Source organism: Cavia porcellus, unplaced genomic scaffold (genome assembly GCF_034190915.1).
Source record: "Cavia porcellus strain 051 isolate PalLab524CR breed Dunkin Hartley unplaced genomic scaffold, mCavPor4.1 scaffold_25, whole genome shotgun sequence".
Taxonomy (NCBI): domain Eukaryota; kingdom Metazoa; phylum Chordata; class Mammalia; order Rodentia; family Caviidae; genus Cavia; species Cavia porcellus.
This window is the reverse complement of record NW_026947508.1, coordinates 13,657,037-13,677,201: the sequence shown is the minus strand read 5'-3', so window position 1 is coordinate 13,677,201 and position 20,165 is coordinate 13,657,037. Positions and strand designations below refer to the sequence as shown.

At 47.3% G+C, this 20,165-nt stretch overlaps 1 protein-coding gene across 8 annotated transcripts in view; it reads left to right on the top strand.

Moving 5' to 3' along the window:
* Positions 1-20,165, top strand: part of Ubr4 (ubiquitin protein ligase E3 component n-recognin 4) — a 129,702-nt gene that overhangs the window by 92,052 nt on the left and 17,485 nt on the right. For all 8 annotated transcript variants that reach the window (XM_003471371.4, XM_013153847.3, XM_013153848.3 and 5 more), the window contains 21 exons: positions 675-800; positions 917-1,045; positions 1,844-2,187; positions 3,959-4,049; positions 4,355-4,439; positions 4,613-4,740; positions 7,443-7,572; positions 7,684-7,841; positions 8,512-8,621; positions 8,982-9,123; positions 9,429-9,510; positions 9,843-10,016; positions 12,460-12,581; positions 13,333-13,530; positions 14,183-14,263; positions 16,049-16,136; positions 16,754-16,881; positions 17,734-17,841; positions 18,327-18,446; positions 19,164-19,354; positions 19,792-19,965. In XM_003471371.4, coding sequence (XP_003471419.2) covers positions 675-800; positions 917-1,045; positions 1,844-2,187; positions 3,959-4,049; positions 4,355-4,439; positions 4,613-4,740; positions 7,443-7,572; positions 7,684-7,841; positions 8,512-8,621; positions 8,982-9,123; positions 9,429-9,510; positions 9,843-10,016; positions 12,460-12,581; positions 13,333-13,530; positions 14,183-14,263; positions 16,049-16,136; positions 16,754-16,881; positions 17,734-17,841; positions 18,327-18,446; positions 19,164-19,354; positions 19,792-19,965 — 2,909 coding nt within the window. The remainder of the gene's footprint in view (positions 1-674; positions 801-916; positions 1,046-1,843; positions 2,188-3,958; positions 4,050-4,354; positions 4,440-4,612; positions 4,741-7,442; positions 7,573-7,683; positions 7,842-8,511; positions 8,622-8,981; positions 9,124-9,428; positions 9,511-9,842; positions 10,017-12,459; positions 12,582-13,332; positions 13,531-14,182; positions 14,264-16,048; positions 16,137-16,753; positions 16,882-17,733; positions 17,842-18,326; positions 18,447-19,163; positions 19,355-19,791; positions 19,966-20,165) is intronic.

The window sequence follows — 20,165 nt, the reverse complement described above, 5'->3', positions numbered from 1 at the left end:
GGCCCTCCCTCAACATTGGCTTGTCCAGGGGCTCAGTTCCAGCTTGCAGAATGTAGTAGTTTAGACATCAAAGGGTGAAGCTGGGTGTGCACACCTGTAATCCCAGCACTTAGGAGGCTGAGGCAGGAGGATCACCGGAAGTTAGAAGACAGCCTGAACTACATAGCGAGACCCTGTGTCCAAAAAAAAAAGAAAAAAGTTACGAACATGAGTAGCAAAGGGCAGGAAAAAATGAAAGGGAACATTACGGGAAAACAGTAGAACATTTACCTTTGGAACTGGGAGGATAAAAATGCCCATTCCATCTCTACTTCTGTCCCAAATTTTATTTATTTCATTTACAAGGTCTCACTGTGTAGTTCAGGCAGGCATTGAACTTGCAATGATTTTCTGCTTCCGCCTCCCAAGTGCAGGGATTACAGGAATGCACCACCCTGCTCAGTTCAGTCTGTACTTTTAAATTTGCCTGGTCTAAATTACTATTTTTAGCATTGTGTGCTACATACGTATAGTGTTCATTGTTAATAATACACCAGCTTGTAGAGTTAGTGTGAAGAGCAGATAATGTCTGAAATACTGCCTGGCCTGTGGCTCTTCAGGAAGTGTTTTGGTGAGTGGTTAGCAGTTGGGGCTACTGAGAAGCCTTCAGGCAGGTCCCTGTGCTTCCTGTCTAGGCGGTTTCCAATATCAACACCCTTCTGGACAAAGCTGACCGAGTGTACCATCAGCTGATGGGGCATAGGCCGCAGCTGGAGAACCTGCTGTGCAAAGTGAACGAGGCGGCTCCAGAAAAGCCACAGGTAGGCTCCCAAAGCACAGCTGTGGCTGGAGAGGGGATGGGTCATGGTCAGAAGACCGCCTGTAGGCGAGGTCATTGTGAGGTAAGAGCCTGACCGCTGATCTCTCTGGATTGCAGGAAGACTCAGGGACAGCAGGGGGCATCAGTTCCACTTCTGCCAGTGTAAATCGCTACATTCTGCAGCTGGCTCAGGAGTACTGTGGAGACTGCAAGAACTCCTTTGATGAACTCTCCAAAATCATCCAGGTAGAGGAATGGGAACAGCTCTTGAATGTGGTTTGTCCAAGTAATTTGGATACTGCTTTCCAGGCAGTCTGTTGTTCTCACCCAGCACTCCAGAATTTGCTGTTCCACTTTTCCCCACCCCGCTGGAAAGGCAGGCAGAGTGGCTACACAGAACAGCAGGCAGCTCTTGTACCGTGCTTCCTGGCGTTTGTCAGAGGGCTAAAATTGTCTAAGGAAACAGTGGTGATGAGAGATTAACATAAATCTATTCTTTTTTGTCCATTAGTAAATCTTTGGTGGTGATTTACTGGGTTTTAAAAAGCGGGTGCCAAGATTCTGTTCCCTATTGTGCTATGCCATGCTTGCAGGCTAGAGGGTCAGGGCACAGCTGCTGAGCATGACTCAGCTGGCACGTGGCTGGGTGGCCTGTGCGTCTGTTAATGTTCCAGACTTGATTTCCGCAGACAGTGGAGAGAGCTGCCCTTTCCCTCCCACCACTATGTGCCATCTTGGCTGCATGTGCAGAAGCTCTGGCCTGTGTCCATATTTTTAAAGGGTTAGTACTCTATGAGAAGCAAGAGCGTGAGGCTGTGGTCAGAGTCTCATTTCTGGCTGTGCCCCTTACTTGGTGAAACCAACCTTTTCAAGTTTCCGTTTCTTCTCATATAATATGGGGGTGGAATATCTAGTTGGGAGGGGTATTGGGAGTGTGAAATTGTATAATGTGTGTAGTTTTCCCCCTAAAACAGCTAATTTTCCAGTTTACTCTCTCTGTCCTTAGTTTAATTGTCAGTTTCTCTTTTGTCTTGTCATTCTTAGAAAGTTTTTGCCTCACGAAAAGAGTTGTTGGAATACGACTTGCAGCAAAGGGAAGCAGCCACCAAATCGTCTCGGACTTCTGTGCAGCCCACGTTCACTGCCAGCCAGTATCGCGCCCTGTCTGTCCTAAGCTGTGGCCACACCTCCTCCACCAAGTGCTATGGCTGCGCCTCAGCTGTCACAGAGCATTGCATCACACTGCTGCGGGCCCTGGCCACCAATCCAGCCCTGCGGCACATCCTCGTGTCCCAGGGCCTTATCCGGGAACTCTTTGATTATAACCTTCGCCGAGGGGCTGCAGCCATGCGGGAGGAAGTCCGCCAGCTCATGTGCCTGCTAACTCGGTCAGAGCCTGCTCTGTGATGATGGGCCCAGTAATTTCATCTGACCCTGGGGTGGGTGGTGGCGGTGGTGCTTGGAGCACAAGAGAGTGCAAAGAATTGTGCTCCTGTCTGCTGTTGGGTGAGACAGCTTATCACAGAGGAAGTGGAAGACAGCCAGGGTATAGGAGAGTGAAACTGGGAAGATGAAAACCCAGGTGGCTTTGTATGTGGCATGTTTGGCTTGTACTTTGTTGGCTCTGACCATGTGTCCCAAGGGAATTGTCTGTGCGTCTTGGCAGGTGGGGATAAGGGAGCGATGGGACACAGACTGAAGAAGACTCTCCTGGAAGAGAGAATGTAGAATGGAGAGGCCTTGGAAGTAAGAGCTGGACTCGAGATCAGAAAGAACCAGGCTCAGGATCTTGTGCTTTGTGCGACGTGCCTTGGACAATTTATTTAACAGTGCTGAGCCTAACCGATAGTAGTGTGTACCTTCAGAGTCATTAGGAGAGTAAGTGGAGTAACTTAGTAAAGGTAGCACACGTGGTTGAATGATAGGGACCAGATTCTGCACCATAGCTTTATGTGCATTATTTACTGTGTGACAGAATTGTGGAACGTGTTGGGTGCTGCATAAATTTTCCTTGTACTATTTATTGCCTCACTTAATAAGTATTAAGCATTAGTTCACTGCCAGACACTATTCTAAACTCTGGGGATACAGCAAGTAAAATAAAGCCCCTTTCCTTAGTTGGGTCATGACGTGCACATAATTCCAGTACTCTGAGAGGCTGAGACTGGAGAATCACAAGTCCAAACCCAGCCTAGGCAACTTGGTGGGACCTTGTCTCCAAAAAAAAAAGTGCTGGGGATTTAGCTGAGCAGGAAAGCTTGGAGTTCACTGCCCAGTACCACCCATGCACACATGCATGCACATGTGTGCAACCCTGCCTTTATGTGGCCTACATTTTAGATGGGGAGAAATATAATAGTAACATCATACAGTTGTCAGAAAATAAGACTGTGACAAAACTCAGGACCAGCAGTCTCAGTTGCCAGAGGACTTGCTGTCTTAGAGACGGCAGTTGAGGACTTCCCTGAAGGGTGATACTGGAGCAAAGACCTTTGAAGGAAGGGAGCTGGCCGCGGGTCGCGTGCAGAGGAAGCAGCTGGAGGGCGGGCTGAGATGCAGGCAGGTGCCGGGAACTCTGGGAGTGACGGGGAGGCCTGTGGGCTGGAAGGAGAGCTGGGTGCAGCGGCAGGGAGGGAGAGTTCTGAGGGGCAGCTAGAGTCATGTGGGCCTCCTGAGGACTTCACGGTTATTCAGGGTGTGTTGGGAAGCAGAAGAGTGGTACGATGTAGTTTTTGGTTTTTTTTAAATTAATAATAGAGACATTATTACAAAGAGGCATAGGGAAGAAATGTGGCTGCCATGGGGCAGTAATGCAGAGGCAGTGAAGGTGATGAGAGTTGTGTCCCCGTAGAGTAGGCTGTCGAGCACCAGGCAGCTCTTGGGGCCCCTGCAGCCTGGCATGGGGTCCCCGTGTGTTGGTACTTTTCTTCCCTCAGTCAGTTTTTGGTCTCAGGAAAGATGGCTGTGTGTGCCTGTTTTCATGATAAGTCAGGGTTTTGTGAGGCTAAAGCTACAGCCTTGCCCCTGTAGAAGGAAGGGAAGTGGGAACTTGAGACCAGCTAGCCCTAGCCATTCATCTGTCTTCTCCGGGCCTCTTTAGGTAGAAAGGAGGGGCACTGTCAGACTGAATAATGGCACTCACCTCCTTTGCCTCCCTAGAGACAATCCAGAAGCCACCCAGCAAATGAATGACCTGATCATTGGCAAAGTCTCCACAGCCCTGAAGGGCCACTGGGCCAATCCCGATCTGGTGAGCGGACAGCCATCCACTCTGACTCCTCCCTCTCATTCCTTTTTGTCTCTGGCCCCCTCACTCCTGTCCCATCTCAGAGAAAAAGGAAGGCAGGAATGGAGCATTTGCAGAGCTTGTGTCTGAGAATGTTTTCCCAGGTAGAGCCTGCAGCGAGTTCTCCATATGACTTTGTCTCTCGTGGGGCCACTTGTGACCCGGCACTTTAGTGACGGTCTCAGGAGCAGAGCTGGGAGCCTGCCCTGTTCTGTGGGCTGATCCTTCAGACCCTTGTTGACCTGTGTGTTTTCCTGTTGGCCTTTTAGGCAAGTAGCCTTCAGTACGAGATGCTGCTGCTGACGGACTCCATTTCGAAGGAGGACAGCTGCTGGGAGCTCCGGTTACGCTGTGGTGAGTTTGGGGAACACTTGGGCAGGGGGTTCTGAGAATGGAAAGGAGGCTGTAAGACACCGTCCTGGCATCTGAGGGAGAAGGGTGGAGGGAAAAGATGCTTGGGCAGTCTTAGTGGCAGCAGATGGCATTTGTCATGATATTGTGACTCTGCTTTTCTTGGCCATTCCTAGCCCTCAGCCTTTTCCTCATGGCTGTGAACATTAAGACTCCTGTGGTTGTTGAGAACATTACTCTTATGTGTCTGCGGATCTTGCAGAAGCTGATTAAGCCACCTGCACCAACTAGCAAGAAGAACAAGGTACTGGGCCAGGCAGTCCGTCTTGGTACTGTTTCATGCCTTTTCTAGGTCTCTGCCTTACCTCGAGCTAATCTGTCCTGCCCGCATGCCAGGCTGCCTTTGCCTCAGATCAGCAGAGAGGGAGTGCGGTTTTGAGAAGAAAGTTTAGATTGCAGTAGACATGAAAGCACCAAAGCGGAGAGCAGAGTCCTTTGGAAGACTACCTCTTTCTTGGATCACAGCAAGTGACTTGAAGCTCCCTGAAAGCACCATGTTGTTTCCTCCTTCCTTCCCTATTACGCAGTCGGGGAGCACTAGGCCTCGAAGCAGGCTTCAGTTTAAACCCCACCTCCTCTGTTGGCTATGCACAAGTCACTCATGTTCCTCAGTTTCCCATCCTTTAAATAGTCTCAACTCTGAAATGTTGTGAACTCCATGAGTCTAACAACTGTTTAACATTTTAAAATGTCTACTTCCTACTCTGGATCTAATGTATAGTAGCAGTTCAATAAATAGTTACTGTTATTATTATTTGGTACTGAGGATTGAACTCATGACCTCGCGCTTGCCAGGCAAGTGCTTGCACTGCTGAGCTAAATCCCTGGCCCTCGATAAATCATTAATTAAATGAATAAAACTAAGTTTTTACTCTAAATTAGCTAGCCGACCCACAGATCAATTGGCTTACAGAATATGTGGTTGGGAATTCTTTTCCTTGGCCGTGCCGAAGGCTGTCTGCCTCTAAACCTCCCTGCGTTGGCCCTTGGGTCCTTCAGATTCCTGCTTCCCCTGGATGGGTCATGCCTTGGCAAGAAGAGTCTTTATGATAGCTGTGCAGTAGGCGTTATGCCAAGGGAGGGAGCTGTTTCCCTCGTCCTGGTCTATCTTGCAGCCCTCAGTAAAGACAGACTGAGCCCCCTTTTACTGTGCTTAGATGATGAATTATTTCCCCAGGGCTGGTAATGAAACTAGTTCTTGATTGAAAAGAGGAACTTCATCCTCTAATATAACCATCATTTTTTCTCGTGAGGCGAAAGGAGATTTTCACAGCATTGCTTACCTCAAGCGTGGAGTTCAATGTTGTTGCCTTTTGTCAGGTTTGACCTACAGAGAACAGAAGTTTCTCAGCATTTGGCTCACAGACCCTTGGATGTTCTGCAGACTTTCAGGGAGTTGATACAGGCAAAGCTGTTCCGTAATGATCCTAGGCACTGCCATTCTGTCTTGCCTTTGTGCTGCATAGGACTGGGGTCCCAGCCTGAATATGCAGCAGATTGCACTAGCAGCTCCTTCCTGCCATATGGCTTCATTTGACATCTTGATGAAACAGGACAGGCTAATTCTATAGAGAGAGTCTCTACTTCTGAAAACAGCCTTCCTAATGCCCAGTGTGACAGAATGGGAGGTGCTGCACAGCATTTGTGTGTGTGAGCGAGGTGCAGCTGAGCCTGCTCTCCTAAGGGAGTCACGCTGGGGCTTGAAAGAACCAAGTGATGGTGTGCTGTGGCTGGTCACGCATGGGTATGTGGCACACGTTTCTTCAAAAATGAACGAAGGGACCCTGTCACTTTAGGAAAGAAGAATTAGGATAAAGGTGTGGCTCAGTCATGGAGCCCTTGCTTAGTATGTGCCACAAACGCCTGGCTTCAGTCCCCCAGCATTGCAAACACAAAAGAGAAGAAATGAGAAAAGCCATAACTCTGCGAACTGGTACTCTCCAAGTGACTGGTGCATGTCACCGGTGCATCATGTGTTGGGTGCAAGATGAAGTTTAGTATGACAGAGTGCGGAAAGTTCATTGACATGGATGAGTCCACATTATAGCAAATCTTTAATATTCTATAATCTGTAGAATTTTGAGATAGTGTCAAAGAAAAACACAACTAATTGAAAAAGTTATTAAAATACTCGTTTTCCCAACTGTCTGTGTGAGGCTGTTCCACAAATCAAAACAGTTTGAATGCAGAAATAGGCATGAGAATCTGCCTTACTGAGGCAGTTAATGGTTTTGTCTTATTTTCAGTTTCTTTAAAAAAACTAATGTTAGGTTGACAAGTAATAGATTTATTCTTATTGGGTAAGTTAAGCATCTTAAGAATTTTTTGCTTTTCATTTTCAGTATGGTATCAGTAGATATAATCACACAAACAATCTTGTTGGGGCCTCTAGTAACTTTTTTTTTGGTATTTTTATCGGTACCAGGGATCGAACTCACAGCCACACGCTTGCAAGGCAGGCGCTTATGCCGCTGAGCTAAATCCCCAGCCCCTTAGTAACTCTTGAAAAGTGTAGCAATGAAATCCAAGGCTGAATGTTTGAGAACTGCCCATGTAGAGTGTCCATACGGGCTCTTGGCTTTGCAGGGTGGATCTGGTTAGTAACAGTGCTGCACATTCTGGAGACTGCAAGAACCCTGGGTGGGGGGGGGGAGGTGATGCTCTGGGAAACTACAGGTCAGCCTTGGTGTAGGAGTTAGTGTATTTGGCTTTAGGACAGTGTTGGAAGCCAGCTGCACCTTAGCCTGCCCTGCAGAAACCAGTGATCTTAAGTTCTGTGTGCTAAATTGGAATAAAATAGTTTAACAGGAGCAGAAGATGCACATTGCCTCTCCTGATCTTCTTGCCTTTGCATGGTACCCCTTGGGGCCCAGCACCATTCTGATGGCGAACTGGGCGCAGGTGTGTTTTGCAGCTCTCTCACGGGGTTCCACTTACCTCCTCTAGGATGTTCCCGTTGAAGCCCTCACCACAGTGAAGCCGTACTGCAACGAGATCCATGCCCAGGCTCAGCTGTGGCTCAAGAGAGATCCCAAAGCATCTTACGAAGCCTGGAAGAAATGTCTTCCTATCAGAGGTGTCTGTCCCTCCAAGATGTGGGGAACCACTCCCTGCCTTTGTCCTGACGGCCCCCCTTTTCCTGTTGCTCTCTTATACTCAACCTGTCCCTGAAACCCTTGGCTTACAGGGATAGATGGCAATGGGAAGTCTCCCAGCAAATCAGAGCTCCGCCATCTCTATTTGACTGAGAAGTACGTGTGGAGGTGGAAACAGTTCTTGAGCCGTCGGGGGAAGAGGACCACCCCTCTGGATCTCAAACTGGGGCATAACAACTGGCTGCGGCAAGTGAGTGGCCGTCTCCTGGTCTGTGGGCTGTCACTCTCTGACCTTAGATGCCAAGCAGTGTGTTTCTGCTCCTCAGTGTCTGCTCTGCGTTTTCTTCTTTCTCTTTGGTATTCTTCCTTCCTTTCAAATAGTAAAGGGCCTTGTTTGCAGCCATCAGCACAGAGCTTTCCTGTGCCTTTCTCACCACGCTCCTTTCACACTGTCCTGCTTACAAGATCTAAACCTCAGCAACCCTGCTCCTCTTTCCTGCCTCCATCTTGCTGCTGTCCTTCCCCTGTCTTCCTAGTAAAGGCTTTAAAGGATTGAAATTATGGTATGTTAAGTGAGAAATCCTTAGTTTACATTAAATGGAAGTACTCCTCTTACCGGTATTCCCAAAAAGGACTTACTGGAGTCTTTGCTAAGGAAAATGCTTGCTTGACTGTCCCCATTCAGTATCGTAGGTGTGTCCTGCAAATCACATGGTGGGGACTTCTCCATGAAGAGTAGAGGTTCCTACTTTGCTGGTCTGCTCTGGATCCTGTGTTAGCTGCTGATTTGGCCCTATAGCCCTTTGCCAGGACAGTTTGCAGAGAACTACTGAATGAGTCACAGTTGGCTGTCCTGCTGGGTCTCGGAAAGACAGGGCCCTCTGAGCTGGGCCTTTCCTCTCCTCTCCCATGTCCTGTAGGTGCTCTTTACTCCAGCAACACAGGCAGCACGTCAGGCAGCCTGCACCATCGTGGAAGCTCTAGCCACCATCCCCAGCCGCAAGCAGCAGGTCCTTGACCTCCTTACCAGGTACTTCTAGGAGTGGGGCGGGGAGGGTGAGTGGGGTTTCATCTGGAGCCTTTGCTTCCCTGCCAGGAGGCTGTACAGACCAGGGCAATATTTATTGAGATCTAAAGGGCACATAAATTCTTAGCCTTCTTTATATAATCCTCATGGTAATAAGCATCAAAATAAGATGCTTAGAGTCCAAGGCATTCATTCCTTGGGGTGCTCTGAATTCTCCCCAGGTATGGAAAGTCAGGCTTTCTCAGATGCTCTTGCTCTGCCCTTAAAGGGAGGGGGAACAGAGGCATAGCTGAAGAAGGTATGGAAGAGGTACCTGCTGGGACTGGTAGACCTCTCCAGTGGTGCCCTCTCTCTCCATGGCAGTTACCTGGACGAGCTGAGCATCGCTGGGGAGTGTGCTGCTGAGTACCTGGCTCTCTACCAAAAACTCATCACCTCGCCTCACTGGAAAGTCTACCTGGCAGCTCGGGGAGTCCTGCCCTACGTGGGCAACCTCATCACAAAGGTACCCTCCCCCATTCTTGTCACTGTATTTTGATATGTTCTTTGCAGAGCTCTTTTTTGCTGAGAAGAAATAGTAGTTCAGAGGTTTTATTTTTAAGACTTTTGTATCTATTATATGGCTATGTAACAGTCTGTTTGGTGGCATTTAGGCAGTGCAGCTGTCGTTGGCTTCTTAGAAAGGAGTTCCACAGGACTAAACAGATGTGACTGAATGTCTTTTGTTGGTGCTGCGAGCTCCCCAGATGGCGGCGGAGGTGGCTGGGACCATTGGCAATGCTGTCACATTGTGCTTGTCATTCTGTTTAGGAAATAGCCCGTTTGCTGGCTCTGGAGGAGGCCACCCTGAGCACAGATCTGCAGCAGGGCTATGCCCTCAAGAGTCTTACAGGTAGGAAAAGCCGCTATCCCTTCTGTTAGAATATCCTGGGTGCATTTTAAGGAATGACTCATGGTTTGTGGGTGCTGGATTGACTTTTCCTTGTTTATTGACCATTCTGCAGGTTTAAGCTCCATGTTTTCTCCTCATTGGGGGTTTGCACTTCAGAGCTCCTATTCAATGCAGAGCAGCTTGATTTGTTTAGTAGCTGCTTGTGCCATGTGCAGTGGGACCTGAGAGAGGTCCTTGGTTTAGAGTTGCTCATAATCTTGTGATGACAGAGACCTTCTCTGCTTATATTCTCATCCAGAACACTTGCAGTAACTTTTTCTTGTCCCCCCCAGGCCTTCTCTCCTCCTTCGTTGAAGTGGAATCCATCAAAAGGCACTTTAAAAGTCGCTTGGTGGGTACTGTGCTGAATGGGTACCTGTGCTTGCGGAAGTTGGTAGTGCAGAGGACCAAGCTGATCGATGAGACACAGGACATGCTGCTGGAGATGCTGGAGGACATGACCACAGGTAGCCTGGAGCCCGCGCTCACGTAGCCCTCCCAGACGTGTGAGACACAGGAGTCTGATAATGCTGCCATTGCAAGGGGGTGACAAACAACCCCGTGTATTCAAGGAAAGAAATCCACTTCTTAAGAGTACTGCTTCTTGGAGTTAAAAATCCTGGAGCTGAGCTCAGTCATTTTGGACTTGTTGAACTCATAGAGCAGCAAGGCGCAGAGGTTCACAGAGTGGTGTCTTTCTTTACTCAGCCTGGAAGAAGCTCGGCTGTTGGCTCTTTAATTGCCTCTCCTCCACTGCCTTCCTCTTTTCTTTATGGAACTCCACTCCTGTGCTTTCATCCCTATCTCTCTACTTATCTTTTTTTTTTAAATCTTTTTTTTTTTGTCTTTTTCCTTTTTATCGGTACCAGGGATTGAACTCACGACTGCCTGCTTGCAAGGCAGGCGCTTATGCCGCTGAGCTAAATCCCCAGCCCCCTCTCTACTTATCTTTCATAGTATTCATCTTGTGATTTACTTGTGCTGCAGTTTGGATCATTCATTTTCTTTGTTATTTTCTTCACTATATTATCTATTTAATCTAGCATTGAGTTCTTGTAGTTCTAGATTTTATAGTCTTTATTTTTTTATTAATACTTTGTACCCCATTTAAGCAAATTAAATATGTTTGATATTTCCTTTTTTTTTTTTTTTTTTTTTTTTTTTTTTTGTCTTTTTTGAGAGAGGGTTTCACAATGCTGTTCAGGCTGGGCTTGAACTTACAACAGATCCTCTTGCCTCACCTCCCAAGTGCTGGAATTACAAGTGTGCACCACCATGCCTGGCCTATGATAATTGATAATTCTAAAATTTGAAGAAAAAATAAGTTCAGTATTGGGGTTGAATTTAGGGCTTTGAGACTGGGCTGCATCCCCATCCCATTTTGTATATTTGTTTGCTCACGTTTAAATTTTTGAGACAGGATTTTGCTAAGTAACCAGCTCGATGAGGCTGGACTTGAATTTGCAGTCCTCTTGCCTTAACTTCCCAGAGTACTGGGATTATAGACATGTGCCACCACACTTGGAAATTTATGGAGCTGATTGTGCTGTTCGTTGTATAAATTTTTGTATGGCATCTTAAGTCATGTTGTATTTTTATGATTTTTTTTTTTTAGTATAATAAACCTCATTTCTGAGGTTTATTATGAATGTTCTTTAGAAACTGGTAAAAACTAGGTTTCTCCAGAGATAATTTATAATGGCTTCTGTACAGCATCCCAGGTCACCACTATCCCAGAGCTGCTTTCAATGAAGTTCTGAGTGTCGGGTTTTTCAGACTTCCCAAGGAGTGTGAAAGTTGAGCATAAACTCCTGTAAGGGGATAGCTTGTGAGTTCTAGAGTTTGTCCCTTTACTTAGTGCCATATTTTAAGCAAAGACAGTTTGCTCTCAGTTATTTGGATGGTTATAAAGAGAGTGTTATTTCAGGTGAACCTTGCACCAGGAGTGTAGCTCTTTCTGGGTGCAGGGGTGGAGAGGGAGAGAGACACAGGGGAGGGGATGCTAGGGAGGGTGGCTCCTGGGAGACTCTTACGTTGGCAGATGGGCTTCGTATCCAGCTCTCAGGTCTTGGTAGGTCATGGAAGCCCAAGCTCACTGCAAAAACTGCTTGGGTATTTCACTTGTCTCCCTAGGATTTGGGTTTTTAATTCTTCACTAAGCAGCTTGCTGGGTTTTTTCAGCACTTTAAATTGTTAAGTGGTGGAAGTAGGGAGGAGGTTGGGAGCCTCGCTTGGTATACTGCAGAAGTGGAAGTCCTGGCGCGCGTTCATCCCACTATGCTGCATGGTTGGTGACCTTATCAGTGCCACCTTCTTAACTCATCAGTCTGAAGAAAGCTTGAAAGAAGGGTTTCTGTCCCACTAGTGAGAGGCTTTCCAGACCTATCCTGCTGGGGTCCGAGCACACGGCCTCTTTGCAGACAGCTTAGTGCCACCACTGTAAAAGACCCAAATTCTCCCTCACATGGCTTTAAATTTTTTCTTGGATCGTAGAGGGCATTGTGCATAATCTTCCTGAAAGAAGCTTAACACTATAACTTCTCTTTGATTCAACTGGACTATAATTAGGGTTATTCGACTTTTGGGGGGGGGGTGAGCCTGTTTTGGCAAGTGGATGCTCAGTACAGTAAGGCACAGTCCTGCTCCTTAAGAAGCTTGCGTCTTCAGAGAGTGCTAGACACGTACACAGTTAAGCATGGTGCACTGTGCTGATGTGGGGATGGAGAGTCTGATAGATCATGGTCTGAATGGAAAGTCAAGTGGCATCCTCTCTCCAGGGGTGCTCTTGGTATTGCCGTGGAGAACATTTAAAGACTTAAATCAGAGGGCGTCTGTCAGTGATCGCACTTCACTACAAGTTTATGGGTGCGAAGTTCTTCCCTACGTGACGACCACTTTGATTTCTGGCAGGTACAGAATCAGAGACCAAGGCCTTCATGGCTGTGTGCATCGAGACAGCCAAGCGCTACAGCCTGGATGACTACCGGACTCCTGTCTTCATTTTTGAGAGGCTCTGCAGCATCATTTATCCCGTGAGCAGGGAGGGGCTCCTGTGGGTTCCTTATTTCCTTATGACAGGAACTCTTACCAGCTGTAGTGTAAGGACATAGACATATTTGTGTCTCTCGCTGCCTCCGCTCCTCATTTTGTGCATGCTTTGCAGTATGTCTTTGCTCTAGTCTGAGCATTGTAGAAACATAGTATAATCAGAGAATCTCTTTTTGCTATTGAGGAAGAACGGAAAACACCTGTATCTTCAGTTACCAATGCGAGATCATTGGATCCTGCTTGTCCCTGTGTTGTATCATGGAAAAAAACCCTCCTCTCAATTTTAGGTCATTGGCCAGGCATGGCGGTGCATGCCTGTAATCCCAGGACTCAGGAGGCTGAGGCAGGAGAACTGCCATGAGTTCAAGGCCAGCCTGAACTACACACTGAGACCCTGTCTCAAAAAAAAAAAATTAAAGTCAACTTCGGGTCATTAGTGACAGTCATCTGGCCATGGTTAGATAGCATTGCACAGGACAAGAATACAGTGCTGTTCCTCTGCTCGTTGTGTTAGGCTCTCTCTCTTAGTCTGCCCAGGAGTTGCTTGACAGTTAAGTCTGCTTAGATTATGTTTGAGTATTTCAAAGGATCTGAGACCTTCCTGTCCTTTGTCTTTAATATGTAAGGACTTGGTATCTTTGACTTGTTGCCCTCAAGAGAATCCATGGAAGAAGAGAGCACGATGTCAGCCTCTGCCAGTCATCCCTATTGATACGTCTTTCTCTCTGTCTTCAGGAGGAGAATGAAGTCACTGAGTTCTTTGTGACCCTGGAGAAGGATCCCCAACAAGAAGACTTCTTACAGGGCAGGATGCCTGGGAACCCATATAGCAGCAATGAGCCAGGCATCGGGCCACTTATGAGGGATATAAAGAACAAGATTTGCCAGGACTGTGACCTGGTGGCTCTTCTAGAGGATGACAGTGGAATGGAGGTGATAAGCATGGGACTGTCTGCTGGGGAGCATGGGCTGGGATCAGAAGTAAAGGCTTCTCCTTAGTAGCTGATTAACCCTGAGCAGATAACTTGCTTTAGTCTCTCTATCTGTAAATTAGGGTTAATGATTTTTGCCTTCTTGCCTTACCTGGACTCTGACCATTTCCTAGCATGGATCAAACAGTTGGTTAATGGTTGTTTGTAGTGATAATAGGTTTTTTTTTGTTGCTTTTGACAGATTTTCAGGTTCATAGAGCTGCTAGAATCTTGAAATTTTAGCTCCTGTGCAGGTTTATGGCTCTGTGTTTGATACCTTCTGGCAGACAACCTCTAAAGTCTAGCGCTACCATGTACACTGTAAAAAACACATTGAATGAATAAGAAAAAGTGATATTTCTGATACTGAGCCTGAAATGGGCTTGATACGAGATTCTCGGCAGGGGTTTCTAAGCTGGAGTTCCTGGTTTGGTGAAGGGCATTGTCCCTGAAAATGTGCACAAAATGCTGTATTATGCACATGTGTGCATTTTTTAATGACAGAGAGGTCTGTGATTCACAAAAATTATGAGCCACCGCATAAAGTGCCCTTTGATCTTGAAACTTGCCTTGTAATTATTTGGAATAATAGCCTCATCTACTTTTCTCTTCAGCTTCTAGTGAACAATAAAATCATTAGTTTGGACCTTCCCGTGGCTGAGGTTTACAAGAAGGTCTGGTGTACCACGAATGAGGTATGTGCTTGTTTCATTGCTTGGGGGCGTGGATTTTGTTTTCTGTCTTACGCAGACTTGCACCAGGAGGAACCACTGTTCCTCACTTGCCCGACTGGGTCTGTGGTTATGTGGAGAACGTCAGTCATCTAGTTCACTTTCGGAGGCATCTTATAACAATCAGAGAGCTTTAAGAGAGCATGAGCATTTGTTGCCTCGGATGTCCGAGTTCTCAAACCCCAAAGATCTGAGGCCAGGCAGTAGTTTCTGAGCATGTGCTGTAATGGGAATGCTTGCTGTCTTGCATCCTTTAATAGTGGCACCTGCTGCCTGAGATGCATTTGCAGCTCAGTGGGCACACTTGCTTACCAGAATGGTTTCATCCAGCAGTGGCAGGCGGACAGCATCCTGTCCTCCTGCTTAGGGAAGTGAGGCATACGCAGGCAACTCAGCAAGGAGAGAAGAGTTTCTTAGTGACTTTCCTATCTTCTTATGATCTTCCCTTCTCTATTTTTCTCTATACCCATTCCTCCATTCTCTTTCCTCCACTGGAGGTCGTTACTAAACATATCAAATGTGTAATTCAGTTATAGTAAACCTGTGGGCCAGTGAAGCATGGCAAACTTTTTATACTTGGTTCCCTATGGAGTTCAAGAAAATGAATTGACAGTACACTGTTTGTACATTTTGGCCTTTAATTTACCCCACATATTTTGCCTCTTTTTTTTCTGTTTTCTCATTGGGCTCAAAATCCTATTCCCTGTTAGTCTGTTGCCAATTGGATAGAAATAGCACTGTTGGCAGAGGGATGTGCAGAAGATGTCCCAGCCGTTGCAGCTTGCCACTCACTGTTGACATGTTAGCGTCTACATAGGTTATGCAGCTTATATCCCAAATGCACAGAAACAATTAACACCAAGCATCTGTAGGCATCCTTGTAAATGGTGGTAGTGAACCAAAGAGTACATGTAAGCATCTCTCCTTTGATTTACAAAGCAAAATAGAAATTGGGACTCATTTGTTTCTTATATTAGTGTGTTTAAACCTCTGGCAAAGCCTAGAGGTCATGGTGGTTTGAGAGTAAACCAAGGACCTTTACACTGAGCTTTGTACCAACCCTACTTAGCAACAAGCTCTCACCAAGTTGCCCAGATTTGGCTAGAATTTGGGATCCTTCTGCCTCAGCTTCCAAGAGTGCTGGGATTATAACTTAGCTATGGTAGCTTTTTATCTGGGCTTTGAACTCCCTGTTCCTACTTTGCCTCCCTTTTCCCTGATAGGTAGCATGTCTCCAGCCACTTTCTAGTGTCTACACCTATTGTCTGTGGTTTTTCGCTCGGCACCTCCCACTGGGTTCCCTTGTTTGGAGACCCTAGTGGAACTGGTGTCTCTGATTGGCTCTTTCCTGCTAGGTTCTCCCGAGCCTCACATGAGCTTGGAGGCTGGTGACTGGCACCAAGGTGGTGACCTCTCTTCACTTATTTCCCAGGGCATGATGTTGAGCTTCTGCTTCTTGTCTCTGAATCAAGACTGACATTGTGCTGGAGTGCCTAGCGCAGTACACGGCACTGAGAAGGCTCTGACCATTCCCGTCAAGCTGTGGGCTGGAGTGGACACTGAACACAGTTAGCTTCCTTTCTCCTAAAGAGATGGCAGTGCATTCAGAATCTGGAAGATGTGATTCAGGGCTCATAGGAAATAGAGGCTTTTTGTGTTGCTGAAGCTTATAGGAAAGCCAAAGGCTGAGTCCTTTGCATTTTTTCTGGGCCTGTTCACAAGTACCATTCTCCAACTTTTTCTGCTCAGGGAGAGCCAATGAGGATTGTTTACCGAATGCGGGGTCTGCTGGGTGATGCCACTGAGGAGTTCATCGAGTCCTTGGACTCCACCACAGGTACAGTCCGTTCCACAGACAGCACTGCACATCAGGCCTGGGCTCTGAGACCTGTGAGAGTCACATCCTGGGCCTTGCGTATTCTCAGCACATGGTCTTGTGCTCTGTGTCAGGTCGTGAGAGTGCCTCAGCAGCAGAGAAAGAACACAGACGTCAGTGGCCCGGTGCAGCTACCTTAAGAAACTAGCTTTTAGGGGAAAAGTGCAAATAGCTACAAGCTTGAGTTCAGATTTGTTTTTAGTTTAATTTCTTTATTTTCCATTGGTGGTAGTGGTTGATTGTATTTTCCAGTTTAAGTAAATCATTTTAATTGTCCTAACATTAAGAAAATCTGCTGGGAATGGGATTGTATTATTTAGGGTCCAATACTGACCCCTTTTATTGGCTTTTTGTTGTTGTTTTTTCCAAATGAGGTACTCACGATTGTACTCCGGGTCTCTCATATGCTAGGCAAGTACTTCTGGCCCTGAGCTACAACCCTGTCTCTTGCTGTGTCTTTATTGGAGATAGAGAAAGGGCCATCAGCTCTTAGCATGAAGAGAGCTGTCTGTTGCATTCTGGACACTTTATGTTCATTCCCGTCTCCCTCTGTTCCTCTTTGTTTCCCTTCTCCCCAGATGAAGAGGAAGATGAAGAAGAAGTGTATAAGATGGCTGGTGTGATGGCCCAGTGCGGTGGCCTGGAATGCATGCTTAACAGACTGGCAGGGATCAAAGATTTCAAGCAGGGCCGTCACCTTCTAACAGTGAGTTGCGGGAGCAAGGCCGGATACAGCCCCTCTGCCCTTGGAAGGCACCTCTGGCAGCAAGCTGTGGCCATTGTGCCGCGTAACCCTAGAGGGCAGCATGGTGTTGTGGACCAGTGCAGGCAGTGAAGGATCTGGCAGTTTTCTAAACTCTCAGCGTCACAGCCCCCACTTACCCACACCACTGTCCCCAAAAGCCAGTGTGTGGCAACCTTGTCTCCTTTACTCATCTATGGAATGGATGTCTGATTGTCTTTCACCAAACAATTATATCATTATTTTTATGCTTTTCATTATCATTATTTTTTACGCTATGTCATTATTTTTTATGCTTGCTTTTTAAATGGATTGTAATGTAACTCCCTTCTCATATTGTAGGAATTATTTGGGGCTCAACCAACTATCTCATTAGTCAGAATTATATGATTTCAGTGCCCCCACAGATATTTCAGTACTGTTGGTACCAAGATACATGAGGGTGGATGGATATTGTTGTGTTTGGTTCTGTACTCCCTAGGTCATGGGCATTAGGATCATTCTGTTTATCATTATCAGTTTAAAGCATAATTTACCCAAGACAGTGGACCATCATCTATCCCATAGACACGAGTTTGGGGGTGATGGAGACATACCCAGCTTCTGGGGGCGACCTCTGGAGACAGTGCACTTGAAAATGCCTACCTGCTGTGAGAACTCAGCTACTGTACCAGCCCCCTAAGGATCATGCCCCCCACTCCCACCCCGACTCACTGGCCCTTGGCTGTACTTGACCCCTCTTAGATGTTGTTACCTGCCAGTCCCACATCTTTCATTCACTGGCGGTCTCATGTTTCGATGGGCTTCTCTCATCAGGTGCTGCTGAAATTGTTCAGCTATTGTGTGAAGGTGAAAGTCAACCGGCAGCAGCTGGTCAAGCTGGAAATGAACACTTTGAATGTCATGCTGGGGACTCTGAACCTGGTAACAAATGTGGGCTGCAGACGGTGAAGGGGAGCCTCAGTCATCCCAGCTAGGGCAGGCATCTCGGTTCTGGACCTGAGTGAAATGGCCTTAAGTCCTCTTCAGGCCCTCCATCCACCACCTGATTGGCAGAGAGACCTGTGCCCTTCTGTTAGCTCTCTCCTGCTGCCGTGGTTGTCCCTTAGCTTTGTTGTCCCTTTCCTGGTTCAGATAGAGATGAAAGGAAGGTAGTCCCTAAAGCAGCCCAGATGCCACACCTACTAGAAGACAGTACCTCTCTGTCTTTGCTTGGGGCAGCCAAGAGAGAGACCTGTAATCTCATGTTTTCCCTGTCTTCAGAAACCCCATCTGCTTGTCTCCCTCTCAGAGCACGCACAGGCGTCCACACAGATCCCATGAGAATTGAGAACGTGGGGCAGCAAATGCTTTAGCAGTGAGTAGCTGTGATTATGTCCTCAAGGGGTCTGGGTCTCCTCGTCTTGCAGGCCCTGGTAGCTGAGCAAGAAAGTAAGGACAGTGGGGGTGCAGCTGTGGCTGAGCAGGTGCTGAGCATCATGGAAATCATTCTGGATGAGTCCAACGCTGAGCCCCTGAGTGAGGACAAGGTGAGTGGACCCACTTTCCCCCACTGAGACACCAGGAGCCTGCACTGTGTCCTCGCCACCAGTAGGCTTGCTGGTATCTATCTGAGCTCAACCCAAATGACAGAATCTGTTTAAGTCACAGGAAGGGCAACACTTAACTAACGATGACATTGCAGTGGAGCCTGAAATCTTTGGAGCTGGAGAACAAACAGCCAAGGATGCCCTTTCACTCAGAAGCTTCCCATTGATGAGATCCAAGCATGCCCTGGCCATTAGACAGTGGTCTTTGGTCGATCCTTCATTTCACAGTTGAGGAAGCACCAAGCCCTGAGCAGTGAAGTGAGCTGTTCAGTGTCATGTATAATTGGTTACTGGTGGAATCAGGTCTAGAACCCAGGTCATCTCCAGCCTCCAGTTCAGTTGCTCTCCACTTTGTATACTTGTAACTTCCTTCATTCTTACTATGGCTGGTGATTCAGCTGTTGGTATCCTCAGGTGACTGTCCAGCAGTCTGCATTGTCTGGGTTAGGAATGGATTGGGTTGGTATGCTTTTGACCCCCTGAGACTATTAAAGGAGCCATCATTGAAACTTAGAAATACTTTATGAAATGAAATGCGTCCCGTTTATTGTTGCCCGGGAGGTGTTGAGGACAGTTCTGTGTCTGATGGGAATGGACGGCCTTTGGGGGTTGATTCTGGCTGCAGCCTCTTGACTTCCACCCTCTTCTCTGTTGCAGGGCAACCTGCTACTCACGGGTGACAAGGATCAGCTTGTGATGCTCTTGGACCAGATCAATAGCACCTTCGTCCGCTCCAACCCCAGTGTGCTCCAGGGTCTGCTTCGCATCATCCCGTACCTCTCCTTTGGAGAGGTAGAGAAAATGCAGATCCTGGTGGAGCGGTTCAAACCATACTGTAACTTTGATAAGTACGTGGTGGGGTTTCCTATGCTAAGTGAGAGTCCCCACAGAACCCCTAGGCCTGTGACTGTGGAAACATCCACCTAACCTCTGGAGTTTTGTGTCTCCATTCTGGCTTTCAGCGGGCTCTGACTAGTGGGGGAGGCAGTAGGTGAAATACCCTGGTTAAGTAGCAGCTGGCCAGGTGGAGGAGGTGGAGTGGCTGGTGGGATGGGGTGGGCATCACAAGGTAAAGGGAGCTGCGTATCCCAAAGCCTGACACTGCAAAACAGCAGTGGAGTGTAGACATGTGGCAGAAGGGAGAGCGGCAGGAGCCCGGTCAGGGAGTGTTTTATGTCACAGGAGGTTAGACTGAATCCAATAGATAATTGACAGTTAATTAAGAGAATGTTGCAATGGGTTTTTGTTCTGCTTTTACACCTTCAGGTTCTTTACTCTCTCCTAGGTATGATGAAGACCACAGTGGTGATGACAAAGTCTTCCTGGACTGCTTCTGCAAAATAGCAGCTGGTATCAAGAACAACAGCAATGGGCATCAGCTGAAGGATCTGATCCTCCAGAAGGGAATCACCCAGAATGCGCTTGACTACATGAAGAAGCACATCCCCAGCGCCAAGAAGTGAGGAATCTTCCTCGGGGGTCGGCACTCCCCTCCCCTCCTTTGTCTGCTCCATCCTCACTTTGGTGCAGAGTTGTGTGTGTGTGTGTGTGTGTGTGTGTGTGTGTGTGTGTGTGCGCGCCCGAGCTCACTTTGCCCACTTTGGACTGTCTCCCCTCCTGAAAGCTATCAAGGTGACTGCTTATCTACTAAAGAGTCCT